We start from the raw sequence: 16082 nt of genomic DNA on the forward strand, positions 1-16082 counted from the left end.
CAGATGGGAGATGAAAATCTGAAGACAATTTAAACATGCGCAAGTAGAAACAAGGTAATAATATGCCCTATCATAATGATATTAAGATTGACTGAAGGTAATGCAAGTGGCCAAAGCAGGGTATATTTATTTAGAATAAAACTAGGACTTCTTTCTAGATTAGTTTATTTGCAAGAGTAAAAAAAAGCAGGTGAAAAGGGCAATTTCGAGTTCTAAAATGGATAAATAAATGAGATACTAAGGGTAGAGAATGGGTTTTTAGAAGCATAGTTTTGGAACTATACCACTACTGTAAAAATAGTTGATGATGGAGGCATGAAGCTAATTGGGATGAAGGTATGGTGACATTAAGTACTTTGCATTGGTTTTTATAATTGAGCTGGAAGACAACATGTGTGTATAGGAGGATATCAAACAATGGAGTAAAATATATAAAAGGAAGTTTATTTGAAACATTGTCAAGCACAATAAGTAAGCCTTAATTACATGCATCCTAGGGCTTTTCAAATCAGTGGTGATAGTAGAAACTTTGGCCATAAATCCTCAATCCTCCTTAAATAAGCATATTGTGCCCTGGAGACAATATGAAGATAGAAGTAGAGATTCAGCAAATGGGAAAATAAGACATACAAGGAAAAGATAATGCAGCATTCCCTGATATGCAATTACACCTGAGCCCACATTTTAAAGGACATCTTTTCCTGGACTGTCAGTCATGCAAGATGGATTAAGTATACTGTATTCAACAGGGTGGATGACGGACTGAAAAGGAAAGGAACAGGTTTTGTCTTATATATTGAACTAATATTAAAACACAAAATATTCTCAACAGACAAATTTAAGAGAAAGATGATAAAGTTGTGGTAATGTCTTCCATTTGTTACAGGGCAATTGGAGAGTAGGAGAATCAGGTAGTCTAAATGAACTTGTACAGCTGCTCCAACCAAAGGAAAAGCTTATGCACCTGGACAACTGGGTAAAGAGAAGTTGTGACAGATGGAGAAGTCTCATTTGACTCATTTAAGAGTGAAGGCCCACCACGTACAACAACTGGTATTAATATAATTGATACTCAGGTGTTTTAGTTGACACTTTGGCTAGGAGCAAGTTTTTAGAACAAGAAGCCAGAGCAAAACTATTGAAGTCTCAATGGGATTAAATAGTCTTAGTCAGTGCCAGGCCTCATTACATTCTTTGTCCAAACATTGACATGAGCTTAATTCCAGAAGTAGAGATAGACCAGCTACACAAATATTTTATTTTGGCTGCAAGAGCAGGTCAGATGTTTGGCTCACAATGGACTTCCTGAATCCTCAAAATCCATCGACAAATCACAAGTCGGAAGTGTGATCTAGGCAAGTGGGGAAGCTTGACACTAGGACAATACAGCTTGCTCAATGAGTTCCCTGTTCACCAACTTAAACCCCCTCCACCACTAGTACAATGTGTTGTAATGTGTGTCACCTGCAAGATGTACTGTAGCTATTTTTGAAAATCTATAACAGCACCTCCCAAACCCATGACACCTGTCCCATAACCTCAGGTTAAATAGGTTACCTTTGCTGAATGACAAAATTATGGGAGTATCCAAAACATGTAAACATTTCCCCAATGCTTTGTGTTATTTCAGATCAGACTGGCTAATTTGTCCAGACAGCAGAATCTTACCGTCAGGTAATTGGAGGAATAAACGTTATTACACAAGTTATTGACCACTGCTTGGGGTTTTTTCCATTGGAAAGCTGTGTTTCTGTACCACCCATTTACTTAATTTTCCTGAAACCTTGTAATAATGCTGATGGAGATGGTGCATTATGAGAATGCATGATGGCTGCTGCTGGGATATTGCAGATTCATCTGTATTTCCCTACAATTACACCCAATTGGATCTCTCAAAATGCTTTGCAGCCAGAGGTCAGGAAAAGGTGCTATATAAATGAAAGTCTTTATTTTTAATTGGTGATTCTGGGTTGAGCTTTCCCTTATGTCTCTCAATTTAAAAGCCAAAATAAATGTACAATATTGAGAATAAACTTAACATGAATCCAGAAGAAAACAAAATTAAAAAGGTTCATTTTTTTTTTAATGAAAAATATCACAGCTGTTTTTGCAATTTCATTTTCTAACGTGCATATTCAACATGTTGTACGCAAGTCTTATCAAAAATAAAGAAAATGCAGCACATAATCAGAACTGTGATTCAGCAATACTGAGGGATGACGTTTTATATTCAAGCTAAAATATTTGTTGCAGTAATAGAATAGCATACAAAAAGCTTCAGTCAATTACAGTATTGTAAAAACTGTGACCCCGATAAACCTCATCACAGCTCCAGACAGGGGCAGCACGGTGACGCAGTGGATAGCACTGCTGCCTCACGGCGCCGACATCCCAGGTTCGATCATGGCTCTGGGTCACTGTCCGTGTGGAGTTTGCACATTGTCCCCGTGTTTGTGTTTCGCCCCCACAACCCAAAGATATGCAGGCTAGGTGGGTTGGCCACACTAAATTGCCCCTTAATTGGAAAAAATGAATTGGTTACTCTAAATTTATTTAAAAAAAAATAAAAAAATCACAGCTCCAGACAGTGTAAAACCACTACCTCTTAAATATGTTAAACATTCCATCATTTTAATAATTTAAAAACAAAGTTGTACCAAAATGGAATGAGTCAGACATTATTAGATTCTTGGTATATTTATTATCTTTCTCCATCCACAATAAAGCTTAGCAACTGTACAAATCAGGGAACTGTACAAGTTTTACAGAAAGGACTGCAAGGAAACGGGAGCACTTATTCCAAAAATTCTCTTGATTCTATGTAGAAATCTGGCAAAAATATAGAATGTATTTTGAGCCCAGATAGTCAGAAGAATTTACATATATATATATTAATATAAATTAATATATATAGGTATATATAAAAAAAAAGACATCACTGATGTCAATGATCAAATTTGTACAAACCAACCCAATCATCAATCAGGTTTTAAAAAAATGCCATTAAGACCAAAATTGGATTATTACAATTTCTTCAGATTTGAGGCATTTGGTGTCTAGATGAGTCAGTCAGAACAGCAGAGTCATCAGATTTCAGGTGCAGGTTTGCTTCTGAAATGTTTAGGCTATTCTTTTCATTTCCAGAGTCATTATCAGTTTTTAGTCTCTTAGCTGGTCTTTCACAACTTGATCCAGACTCGTCTTTTTCATTCCGTACATTTATTAGTTTGACATCGCACAAATCATCATCTTTCTCACAGCCATTGGTGTTCATTTTTGCATGCCCAGAAACTGCAGAATTATTGACAGGTCCATTGTAGTTCAATCCCTTGATTTCACCATAATCATGCCACTGATCTGATGTTTCAACTGGACCATTAGCATTCGTCCCTGCATCAGATACAACAAAAAGATTTCAGTTGGCTCTTCAGTCTATTACCTGCAGATATTTTCCAAAAACAAAACAAAAATAGTTTTAACATTATAGCTCATGGGAATGTATAATGTTTCTTTATAGATTATCACAGACAGAAACATGAGAGATTTAAACACTAATTTTCAACAAAATTGAGCTAAAACCCATATGAAAATTAACTAAATAAATGCCAGAACTCTTGGGAGAGACTGCCTCAAGAAAACAAAATCCATGTTCAATTCTTGCATCCTTTTATGTTTTGTGTATTTTAAGCAATATTGGCTTAATTTCCATAAATTAAGTTATAACCTCTTGTCCCAAGTGCAAGTTTGACTACACACTTTATAATTCAGAGTCATTAAGCCCACATACATTTTGGTCAGCACTTTTTCAAAATTATGTTAGTCAGCTTTTTCATTCATTCAAGGTACATGGGTTTGCTGGCGAGGCCAGCATTCTTCATCATAGAATTATATAGTTCAGGAGGAGGGAATTCGGCCCATTGAGGCTGCACCGACTCTCTGCCCTCCGAAAGAACATCCTATCATGGCCCACTCCCCCACCTTATCCCAGTAACCCTACCTAACCTGCAAACTCCACACAGTCACCCAAAGCCAGAATTGAACCCAGATCCCTGGTGCTGTGAGGCTGCAGTGCTAACCACTGTACCACTCCATTCATTGAACTTGAACTACTGCAGTCCATGTGCTGTAGCTCCACCCACACTTCTATTCAGCAGGGAGTTCCAGGATTCAGTGACAATGAAGGAGTCGCAATATGTTTCCAAGTCAGAATGGTGAGTGGCTTGGAGGGGACCTTGCAGGCGGGGTGTTCCCACGTATCTGCTGCCCTTGTCCTTCTAGATGCTAGCAGTGTACATTTGAAAGATGTTGTTTAAGGAACTTTGGTGAGTTCTTGCAGTGCATCTTGTAGATGGTACACTGTTGCTGTGACTGTGTGTCAGCGGTGGAGGGAGTGATTGTTTGTGGGCGGGATGCCAATCAAGTGGCCTGCTTTGTTTCAAGCTTTAGTGCTGTTCGAGATGCACTCATCCAGACAACCAGAGAGTATTCTTATACTCCTGATTTGTTTTGTAGTTGTGGACTGGTATTGGGGAGTAAGGAGGAGAGTTACTCTTTGCAGAATTCTCAGCCTCTGACCTGCTCTTGTAGCCACAGTATTCATATGGCTAGTCTAATTAAGTTTCTGGTCAATGGAACTCCCAGGATGTTGATAGTGGGGGATTCAGTGATAGTAATGCCACTGAATATCAAGGAGCGTTGGTTTAAGTTGTAGATGGTCATTGCCTGGCACTTGTGGCACAAATGTTACTTGCCACTTGTCAGTGAAACCAAGATATTGTCCAGGTCCTATTGCATTTGAACATGGACTTCAGTATCTAAGGAGTTGCGAATAGTGCTGTGCAATCCTCAGTGATCATCCCTACTTATGATGTAAGGTCATAATTATTTTTTGTAAATAAATTTAGCGTACCCACTTATTTTTTTCCAATTAAGGGGCAATTTAGCGTGGCCAATCCACCTATCCTGCACATCTTTGGGTTGTGGCGGTGAGACCCATGCAAACACGGGGAGAATGTGCAAACTCCACATGGACAGTGACCTGTGGCCAGGATCGCACCCGGTTCCTCAGTGCTGTGAGGCAGCAGTGCTACCCACTGTGCCGCCCCAAAAGAAAGGTAATTGATGGGAGCAGCTAGGAGAAAGGTAATCGATGAAGGAGGTGCAGGTGACTGACCAACAACTTAAGTAAGTTTGCAGCTATCACAAAAATTGGTGGTTGATAAATAGTGAGGAGCAAGGCCTCAGATTACAGGTCGATATAAACGGGCTGGTTAGGTGCAACAAGAGTAACAAATGGAATGTAACCATGAAAAGTGTGAGGTAAGTGGGAGGACTAACAAGGCAAGGAAATATACAATGAATGGTCAGACCCTAGGAAGTGCATCGGGGCTGGTTTAGCACAGTGGGCTCAACAGCTGGCTTGTAATGCAGAGCAACACCAGCAGCGCGGTTCAACTCCCGTACCGGCCTCCCCGAACAGGCGCCGGAATGTGGCGACTAGGGGCTTTTCACAGTAACTTCATTGAAGCCTACTTGTGACAATAAGCGATTATTAGGATCAAAGGGACCTTGGTGTGCATGTTCACAGATCTCTTCTGACATCAGGGTAGGTAGATAAGGTGGTTAAGAAGGTCTAAGGGATTCTTGCCTTTATTAACCGAGGCATTGTATATAGAGCAGGGAGGTTTTGCTGGAGTTGTTAAAAAAAAATGGTTAGGCCCCAGCTGGAGTACTGTGTGCAGTTCTGGTCATTACACTATAGGAAGGAAGTGATATGTACTGGAAAGGAAGATTTACCAGGATGTTGATGGGTTGGATCCTTTCAACTATCAAAAGAGACTAGATAGGCTAGGGTTGTTCGCACTGGAGCAGAGAAGGCTGAGGTGGGACTGTTTGAGGTGTAAAATTATGGGGGACATAGGGTGGTCAGGAAGGTATTTTTCCCTTTCGTGGAGGGGCCAATACCCAGGGGGCATAGATTTAAGTTATGGGCAGGAGATTTAGAGGATATCACAGAAGTTAAAGTGCAGAAGGAGGCCATTCAGCCCATCGAGTCTACATCGTCCCCTGATATAACACCCTACCTAAACCCACACTTCCACCCTATCTCCGAACCCAGCAACCCATCTAACGTTTGGACACTAAGGGAAATTTAGCATGACCAATCCACCTAACCCGCACATCTTTGGTCTGTGGAGCATAATAATAATAATAATAATAATAATAATAATAATAATCGCACCTGGAGGAAACCCACACAGACATGGGGAGCACGTGCAGACTCCGCACTGACAGTGACCCAGACTGGGTCCTGATGCTGTGAGGCTACAGTGCTAACACTGTGCTACCGTGCTGTAGAAATGAGGAAAACCTTTTTCATTCCCAGGGTGGTTGGAATCTGGAACTCATTGCCTGAAAGGGTGATAGAGGGGACCCTCATTACTTTTAAGAATTATTTAGACGAGCACTTGAAATACCATAGCATACAAGGCTTCAGACCAAGTGCTGGAAAATGAGTCTGCACCGACCCACTTAAGCCCTCACTACCCCATAACTCAATAACCCCAATCTAACCTTTTTTTGGTCACTAAGGGCAATTTATCATGGCCAATCCACCTAACCTGCACATCTTTGGACTGTGGGAGGAAACCAGAGCACCCGGAGGAAACCCACGCAGACACGGGGAGAACGTGCAGACTCCGCACAGACAGTGACCCAGCGGGGAATTGAACCTGGGACCCTGGCGCTGTGAAGCCACAGTGCTATCCACTTGTGCTACCGTGTGCCAGGCATGACTCCAACCAGTGGAGATTCTACCTGATTGACTTCAGTTTTGCTAGGGCTTCTTAATGTCACACAGTTAAATGTGGCCTTGATATCAAGGGCAGTCACTCCCACCTCTGGAGTTCAACTCTCTTGTCCATGTAGGCAAGTAGTCCTGTGTTGTAGCTTCACCAGGTTGACACCTGGTGCTGCTCCTGGCATGCCAACCTGTACTCCCTTCACTGAACCAGGGCTGATCCCCTGGCTTGGTAATAGTGGTAGAAAGTGGGATATGCCAGGCCATAAGATGACAGATTGTGGTTGAGTACCGGTCTGCTGATTACCCAAAGCCACTTGGGTGGCTGCCCAGTCTGGATTTCCTAGATCTGTTTTGAGATCTTTCCATTTAGTGCGGTTGTGGTGCCACACAACATGGAGGATATTCTCAATGTAAGGATTGATCTTTGTCTCCGCATGGACTATGTGGTGGTCACTCCTACCTATACAGTTATGGCCAGAGGCATCTGTGGCAGGAAGATTCGGGAGGATGGGAGTCAAATATGCTTTTCCTCTTGTTGGTTCCTTCACCATATATCACAGATAAAGTCAGGACTCAACCAGCTCGGTCAGTAGTAGTGTTACCGAGCCACTCTGGTTGATGGACATTGAAGATTCCCACCCGCAGTGCTTCCTTCCTCCAAGTGCTATTCAACATGGAGGAGTACGGATTCATCAGCTGGGGGAAGGAGATGTTGTGTGGCAGCAGGAAGTTTCCTTGTCTGTGTTTGACCTGATTGCCATGAGACTTCATGGGGACCCTGTGTCAATGTTGAGGAGTGCTAAGAAGTTCCCTCACAACTGCATACCAATGAGCCGACACACCTCTGATGGGTCTGTCCTGCCAGTGGGACAGGACATACCCAGGGATGGTGTAAGGTATGATTCTGTCAGTACAATAATGTCAGGCTGTTGCCCGACACATCCATGAGACAGCTCTCCCAATTTTGGCACAAGCCCCCAGATGTGGGGCTGGTTTAGCACAGTGGGCTAAATAGCTGGCTTGCAATGCAGAACAATGCCAGCAGTGCAGGTTCAATTCCCGTACCGGCCTCCCCAAACAGGCGGCGGAATGTGGCGACTAGGGGCTTTTCACATTAACTTCACTTGTGACAATAAGCGATTATTATGCTAGTAAGGAGGACTTTGCAGGGTTGACAGGGCTTCGTTTGCTGTTGTCTTTTCTGGTGCCTAGGTCAATTTTTTTTTTCTTCTTTTCTTTGCACACTTTGCAGCGGTTTCATACAACCGAGTGGCTTGCAAGGCCATCTCATAGGTATTTGAGAGTCAACCACTTTGCTGTGGGTCTGGCGTCAGATTAGGAATGGAGGGCAGACTTCCAGATGCATTTTTATGACAATCAGAATGGTTTAATGGTCATCCAAATATTTTATTTAATTCAAATTCCACCACCTGCTGGAACTGGCTTCAAACCTGGGTCACGATCATTACCCTGGGTCTCTGCATTACAGGTGCAGCAACAATACGACACCACCACTTCCCTCTTTTGCCATCTTTCTTGGTAGAAACTTTCACGGTTGAACATTTATCTTTATTAAAAATGTTAATAGATAAATGGGAGCACTTTGAACAGAAAGGCAGCGATGCAAAGCTTTAATTCTCCTTTATCTACTTAAAATTATATCTGAACAGGAGTTTACACAAAGGCTCTAGAATCCGGAGGGAAAGACTGTAAAATCCAATTTTTTCAGTAAGAAAATTTGTTTTGCAAACACAAACCAGTAAATGTGCACTTAATGTAATCAGTTTTACTCTTGACTAAGTTGTAACAAATTCTGTGACACTGTATAAAAGGAAGTCAGAGAGATCATGCTTTGCATATAAATTAATTTGTGTCACAAATAGGGGCGGGGAATGTCACAGATGACGCCTAATACTGGTTTGTCAAGGATCTGAAGAATACGCTAATTAATCCAAGGTGATAGAACACTATTCTTCACAACATCACTTCGTATGAACTATTATGCAATGATTAAGGGCAGCACGGTAGCACAGTGGTTAACACAGTTGCTTCACAGTTTCAGGGTCCCAGGTTCGATTTCCGGCTGGGTCACTGTCTGTGCAGATCTGCACGTTCTCCCTGTGTCTACGTGGGTTTCCACCGGGTGCTCCTGTTTCCTCCCACAGTCCAAAGATGAGCAGGTTAGGCGGATTGGCCATGCTAAATTGCCCTTAAGTGTCCAAAAAAGGTTAGGTGGGGTTACTGGGTACAGGGATAGAGTGGGTGTGGGGTTAAATAGGGTGCTCTTTCCAAGGGTTGGTGCAGATTCGATGGGCCGAATGGCCTCCTTCTGCATTGTAAATTCCATGGTCCACGGATGTAAATCACATCTATAAAATCAATCTGCAGCATTATGTCTAGCTGGGATCTAGCATATATCCAGGTTTATGGGACATTTTAGTCTGTTTGGGGAAAGAGGAGTAAGAGGAGAGTGCTTGATTGTGTTCCAACTTGGCAAAGGATCTGACGACATTAATTATTGAATAATTATACTTTAAAAAGATTAAACACTTTATTGCTATCATTGTACATAATCTGTGCTGTTTAGCATAATTAAGAAGAGTATGCTGGACAGGACTATAGGCACTAGCGTTAGGATTGAGATTGTCCTAGGCGGCACTTGGCACAGTGGTTAGCATTGCTGCCTACGGCGCTGAGGACTCGGGTTCAAATCCCAGCCCTGGGTCATTGTCCCTGTGGAGTTTGCACAGTCTCCCCATGTCTGCGTGATGTGCAGGTAGGTGGATTGGCCAGACTAAATTGCCCCTTATTTGGATAAACAAATAATTGGGCACTCTAAATTTATTTAAAAAAATGATTGAGATTATGCTAAAAGGTAGACATATGATCATTGCAGGAGCAGAAAACCGTAGGGGTGCAGCCTACTTAGAAGTGTGGTGAGATGACAGGAAGATTAAAGAGCTCATTAAAACAGCCCAAATTACATTATCAATGGCTACATTTCTAGTTGGGAAAATAAAGTTTAATACACTATGCACCAAGGATGCTGGTTCTCAAGATAATGCTGTACATACAACTAAGAAACTGCTCCCACAGATTAGGATAAAATGTATACACCTCATCCATCCACTGACTGAAATAAAGTTAGTATTTTTGCAAAATCATTTTTTCCCATCAAAAATATATAAAATTTCACAGATGTTTACAGATTTTTCGGGTACTTACCTGATTAAAAAAAATAACCCCCTGGATGTACATCAAAAGAAAACTCTATCATACTTCCCTTAACCCATAGAGATCCAGAGCAAGAACCTTGGTATGCAGGAGCAGCAGCACATTCAGGCAAGGAAGGCAGCACATTGATCGAATAAGCCATCTTTTTATCTTCTTTTGTTCATTTACACACAAAGGTAATTTTTATTAAAGCATTGCGCTTTGAGGAAGAGTCAGCTTGCAAGAAAAGCCTAAAAATGCTGTTAAATTAAATATAGGTGACACTAACAGCATGCAAAGGGCAATATTTAATGAAAGTTACAAGATTCTATTGAATTTTAAATGGCTGATTACGAAGTTAAAACAACCTCTGGTTTTCTGTTATGTGGCTAATTATTAACAGCTGTCAGGCTGTTAGCTATCAGCTATGCACCGATTTGCCCTGCCAAATCAAGAAAGCTGATTTTTAAAATGTTTGCATGCTTAAATTATATTTTGTTATTCTTCCTCCCCACTGCATAGTTCTCAGCAGAAACAGGTGTATCTTTGTTAAGAAATCCAATCCAAAAACACCAAAATCAATAATTATACCTCAAAGTGCTGCCAGACACAGGACCCAGCCACCAGTTACCAAGGCCTAAAACTTGCACGCCAGTAGGCGAATGTCAGAAATCCATCAGTGAACCAAACCTCAGGTTTCACACTAGTGATACTTCAAACTCAAGAGCTGAGAATGTTAAGCACAATTAAGATTCTGGATGGTCACGGGGTTTGATCCCGACTCTGGGTCACTGTCCGCATGGAGTTTGCACATTCTCCCCATGTTTGCGCGAGTTTCGCCCCCACAACCCAAAGATGTGCAGGGTAGGTGGATTGACCATGCTAAATTGCCCTTTAATTGGGAAAAATGAATTGGGTACTCTAAATTAATTTAAAAAAAGATTCTGGATGGTTAGGTGATGGACTGGTCAGTAACATGGTATCAAGAGGGCATAAACTAGAGATTAGGATTAAATAGGACATGAGTCAAGTATTTCTTGGCAGCGGGAGGTTAAAACTGAATTCTCTGTCAAGAATTTTGAAGTGATCCTTTTTCTAAAAAAGAAATTAGATACTGGTTGAAAAGAGGAGCAGGCAGAATGGGTTGAGATTAAGCCACTTCCATACAATAGTGGAATCTTGATGGATTGTTTTTGTTGTATTTTTCATTGATTTTAGGTCAACACAATGTGATAAAATGTCTTGTAACCCAGTTGGATGATTTTGACTCTGATATTCATTCAAATATTTAGAAATAATAAATGTATTACACTGGGGAGTTATCTATAAAAAAGGATCAAGATTTTTTTCCAACTGTGTTCACACCATTATATAAATTGTACAAATATGAACTTCACCACTACTAGGTTTTACACAATGATACAAATAAAATGGAAACTATGTCCTACACTACAATGAAGTCAACATTAGAATATTTCATGCATTCGGGTAACTGGAAATAGTGCTTGTGATGACTTGCACCAATTAACTGATAATTTGATTTTAATATTTGGGAACAATGTTTTATTTTAGGTCTGTGAGAACAACAGAATATCTTGAAGCCACCAAGACAATATACTTCTTGAACATAGTACCTTAGATCAAGGCACTAGGTAACTTGGGTTGGGTTTGTAATTTACTTTGTCTACTTTTACAATTGGTGGAGGAAACCCTTCTCAGAAAAACCAACAACTGCCAAGAACATCAGTGTACTAGAGCTAAATATCTGAAACTAAATTTTAGCATGGATTTCTACTCAATTGCGCATATATGCTGTTAAGTTTAATGTTTTCAAAAGACCATGTGCACATTCACCCAACTTCACACTGTAGGCCTCAGACAGTTCACATTTTCTGGTCAATTTATCAGGAGACGTCTATACTCCAAATCAGAAAGAGCACAGTAAGGAAGGTAAAACCAAAGGTAGTTCTTCAGTATTTCTCCAGTATAGAGAAAGGAACCCAGAAACTATCAAAGTGGCTTGAGACAAAATAAGCAGATTTTAAGACGCATGCCCAATTAAGGACAGCATTAGATAATTTCTCCTACTTGGTATACTTACTGAAAATGTACTGTTAAAATCTAGGCAACTAAAAATAAGGCATACTAAAGATGCAAATCCGTTAAACTGGAGAGCAGCGAAGGGAATAAAGAGATACAAGCAAACATAATTGATAGTTGTTTTAGATTGCAAGTGTTTTATGATGACAAGTTAAGAGTAAAAGCAATGCATAGGATTTTCATATCCTAATGCACAAGCAGAAAAGATTGCGGATTTAATCAAGACATGGCAAAAAGCTGATTCACAACTCACCATTCATATTACTTCCTATTGCAGCAGTATCTTCCCTCTCGGTCTGACTACTGCTACTGTTTGAGGTGGTTGGTGGTGGTGAGGGTGCACAACTGGAAGCTGTGCTCTCAGTTTCATCCAGGAGACGGTCCATATAATCCCTAAAATCAATTTTAAATCAATTATACAAAAATCTGACCGGCCATTTCAAATTAGCTGCAACTTCTGACTTGGTCCACTAGAAATGTACATTTAAAAGAAACATTTTTTTCTAACTTGCTTTTTCTACCATACACATACCCCCAATCTCTTCTGTGCCATATGCCCCACCTGCAAGCCTTCTATCAGTTAACTACAATAACATTTCTACATAACTGAATCAAAGCTGATTTACGATGCACTTGGATTCCACGCTGCGCAAGGATGGGGGACTGAATATTTACCATAATGGTGTGGGAGCAATAGGTTTGAATTCATGGGACACTGGCACTAGTCCTGGGGAAGGACTGACATGTTCTGATGGGAAAGGGTTAAGCTGAATCATGTTGGAACCAGAGCCCTGGCGACATGCACGGAGAGCGCGAGAGAGATAAAATTAAAGGAGGAAGTAAGAGTGCAGGTTAGTGATGTGGCGGATGGTTACCAGAAAATAAAGGTGAGGGACAGAACAGGTTGCAACAAATAATAATAAAAGAGTAGGGAGATTTGACAACAGATTTAAAAGCGTTGTATCCAAATGCACGAAGCATTCGGAACAAAATTAATGAGTTAACGGAGCAAATAGAGACAACGGGTATGATTTGGTGCCGATTAACAAGACATGGTTACAAGACCAGGTCCAGGAATTGAATATCCAAGGGTACTCAGTATTTTGGAAAAATACTGAAAGGAAAAGGAGGTGGTGTAGCTTTACTGGTGAAGAAAGGGATCAATGCTGTCATGAGGAATGATATAAGCACTGCAGATCAAGATGTGGAATCAGTCTGGTTAGAAATAAGAAATAGCAAAGGGAAGAAGTCTGTGGTCGGTGTTATCTATAGGTCCCCAAACAATAGTTCCGCAGTGGGGAACAGTATAAACCAGGAAATACTGGCGACTTGTAAGAAAGGTACTGCAATAATCATGGACGATTTTAATATGCACATAGACTGGATTAATCAAATTGGCAAGGGTAGCCTCGAAAGAGTTCATTGAATGTATTAGAGATTGTTTCTTGGAACAATCTGTTGTGGAACTAACCAGGGAGCAGGCTACTCTGGATTTGGTAATGTGTAATGAGGGATTAACTGATGACCCATAGTTAAGGATCCTCTAGGAAATAGTGGCCAGTGTGATAGAATTCACTCAGTTTGGGGGCGAGAAAATAGAGTGCCCCACTAGTGATCTGGAATTAAACAAAGGAAATTACATAGGGATGAGGATAGATTTGGCCCGAGTAGACTGGGCAGGAAGGCTAAAAGGTAGGACAGCTGATGAGCAGTGGCAGTTGTTTATGGAGATATTCAATTCTTCACAACAAAAATATATACCAGAAAGGAAGACGGTAAGAGGAGTAAAAAAAACCATGACCAGGCAAGGAGGTTAAGAACAATATAAAGACAAAAACTAAGGTATACCATGTTGCAAAGGCCAGTGGCAGGCTGGAAGATTAGGAAACTTTCAAACATAAGCAAAGGGTTACTAAACAAGTAATAAAAAGATCCAAGGTAAATTATAAAAGAAAGCTCGTGCAAAATACCAAAAAAGGATAGCAAAAACTTTTATAAGTACATAAAAGGGAAGAGTCGCTAAAGTAAATGTTGGTCCCTTGGAAGATGAAACTGGAGAGTGGAGAACACTGAAATGACAGAGATGCTGAATCAATATTTAGCTTTGGGTGGAGGACACTAGTACCATCCCTATAGGAACGGGTAAATCAGAGGTAATAGAAAGGGTGGAACTTAGAACAATCAACATCAATAGAGAAATGGTACTCAACAAAACTGTTGTGATTGAAGGCAGACAAGTCTCCAAAGCCTAATGGCCTACATCCTAGGTTTTAAAGGAAGTGGTAGCGGCCAATAGTGAATCCAATTGGTTATAATATTCCAAAATTCCCTGGACACGGGAAAAGTTCCAGTGGATTGGAAAAATGCTAATGCATCGCCCTTATTCAAAAAGGGAGGGAGGCAGAATGTAGGAAATTACAGACCAGTTAGTTCAACATTTGTTGGGAAATTGATATAATCCATTATTAAGAAAGTAATATCAGGATATTTGGAAAGGTAAAACATAATCCATCAGTCAGCATGGTTTTATGAAGGGTAAATCATCTTTGACTAATTTGCTAGAGTTCTTCGAAGATGTAAAAGTCAAGTGGATAATGGGTATTTTGTACATGCGACATATCTGGACTTCAGGAAGGCATTTAATAAGGTGACACACCGAAGAGTAATACACAAGGTTAGATCACATGAGGTTGGGGTAATTTTTTAGCTTGGATAGAAGACTGGCTGAAGACAGAGTTGGGAAAAATGGGTCTTTTTCTGGATAGCAATATGCAACTAATGGGGTGCCACGGGGGTCGGTCCTTGGGCCCCAACAATTTCTAATCTATATTAACAACTTGGATACAGGGATAGAAGGTTCCATAGCCAAACTTTCAGACAACACTAAAATAGATGGGGCAAGTCAGTTCCAATGAGGAAATAAGAACCTTACAAATGGATATAGATAAGTTAGGTGAGTGGGCCAAAATGTGGCAGATGGAGTTTAACGTGGATAAGTGTGAAGTCATTCATTTTGGTCGGAAAAACGAAAGGCAACTTATTATCTAAATGGGGAGAGACTTTGAGGTGCTCTGGTGCAGAGGGATCTGGGTTTCCTAGTGTACGAGTTGCAGAAAACTAGCATGCAGGCAATAAAGAAAGCAAATGGACCGTAAGGAAATGTTATTGCAATTGTTCAAGGCATTGGCGAAACTGCGCCTGGAGTACTGTGCAGAGTTTTGGTCCCCTTATTTGAGGAAAGATGTAGTGGCATTGGATGTTCACTCTATTTATTCCAGAGATAAGAGGTTTGTCTTGTGAAGAGATATTGAGCAGTTTAGGCCAATTCTCTCTGGAGTTTAGAAGAATGAGGGGGGATCAAATTGAGGTATACAAGGTGATAAACAGTATGGATAACATTGACGTGGAGCGGATACTTCCCCTTGTGGGGTGTTCTAGAACGAGGTCATAGTCTCAGGATAAGGGATAGCCAAATTTAAAGATGAGGAGAAACTACTCCCAAAGGGCTGTGAATCTGTGGAATTCTCTACCCCAGAGTGCGGTGGATGCTGGGACAATGAGTAAATTTAAGGAGTTACAGATTTTTAATTAGTAATGGTTTGAAGGGTAACAGAGAACGGGCAGGATGGTGGCGTTGAGGCCATGATGAGATCAGCCATAATTGTATTGAACGGTGGAGCAGGCACGAGAGGCTAGATTGCCTACTCCTGCTCTTTAGTTCTTAAGTTCCAAGAATGAATTATTCTGCCTAATTCCACCCTTCAACTCGATAACCCTGTGGATAACAGCACCTCAAGCACAAATTTAGTGTACTTGATTAATAGGGGAATTTCTTGATTAATAAGGGGATCAGGGGCTATGGGGAGAAGGAACATATCAGCCATGATTGAATGGCAGTGCAGATTTGATGGGCCGAATGGTGTAATTCTGCTCCCATATCTTATGGATTGTGTCGCTTTGCATATCC

At 40.8% G+C, this 16082-nt stretch overlaps 1 protein-coding gene across 9 annotated transcripts in view; it reads right to left on the minus strand.

The window, feature by feature from the left end:
- Positions 1–2061: 2061 nt before the first annotated feature.
- LOC140426391 (mesoderm induction early response protein 1-like) overlaps positions 2062–16082 on the minus strand; it is a 98123-nt gene continuing 84102 nt past the window's right edge. For 7 of the 9 annotated variants that reach the window (XM_072511093.1, XM_072511094.1, XM_072511091.1 and 4 more), the window contains 2 exons: positions 12369–12508; positions 2062–3390 (listed from right to left, as the gene is read on the minus strand). In XM_072511093.1, coding sequence (XP_072367194.1) covers positions 3035–3390; positions 12369–12508 — 496 coding nt within the window. In that variant the 3' untranslated portion in view covers positions 2062–3034. The other 2 variants (XM_072511097.1, XM_072511096.1) reach the window with 2 other exon arrangements.

The sequence above is a fragment of the Scyliorhinus torazame genome, chromosome 7 (genome assembly GCF_047496885.1).
Source record: "Scyliorhinus torazame isolate Kashiwa2021f chromosome 7, sScyTor2.1, whole genome shotgun sequence".
NCBI lineage: Eukaryota > Metazoa > Chordata > Chondrichthyes > Carcharhiniformes > Scyliorhinidae > Scyliorhinus > Scyliorhinus torazame.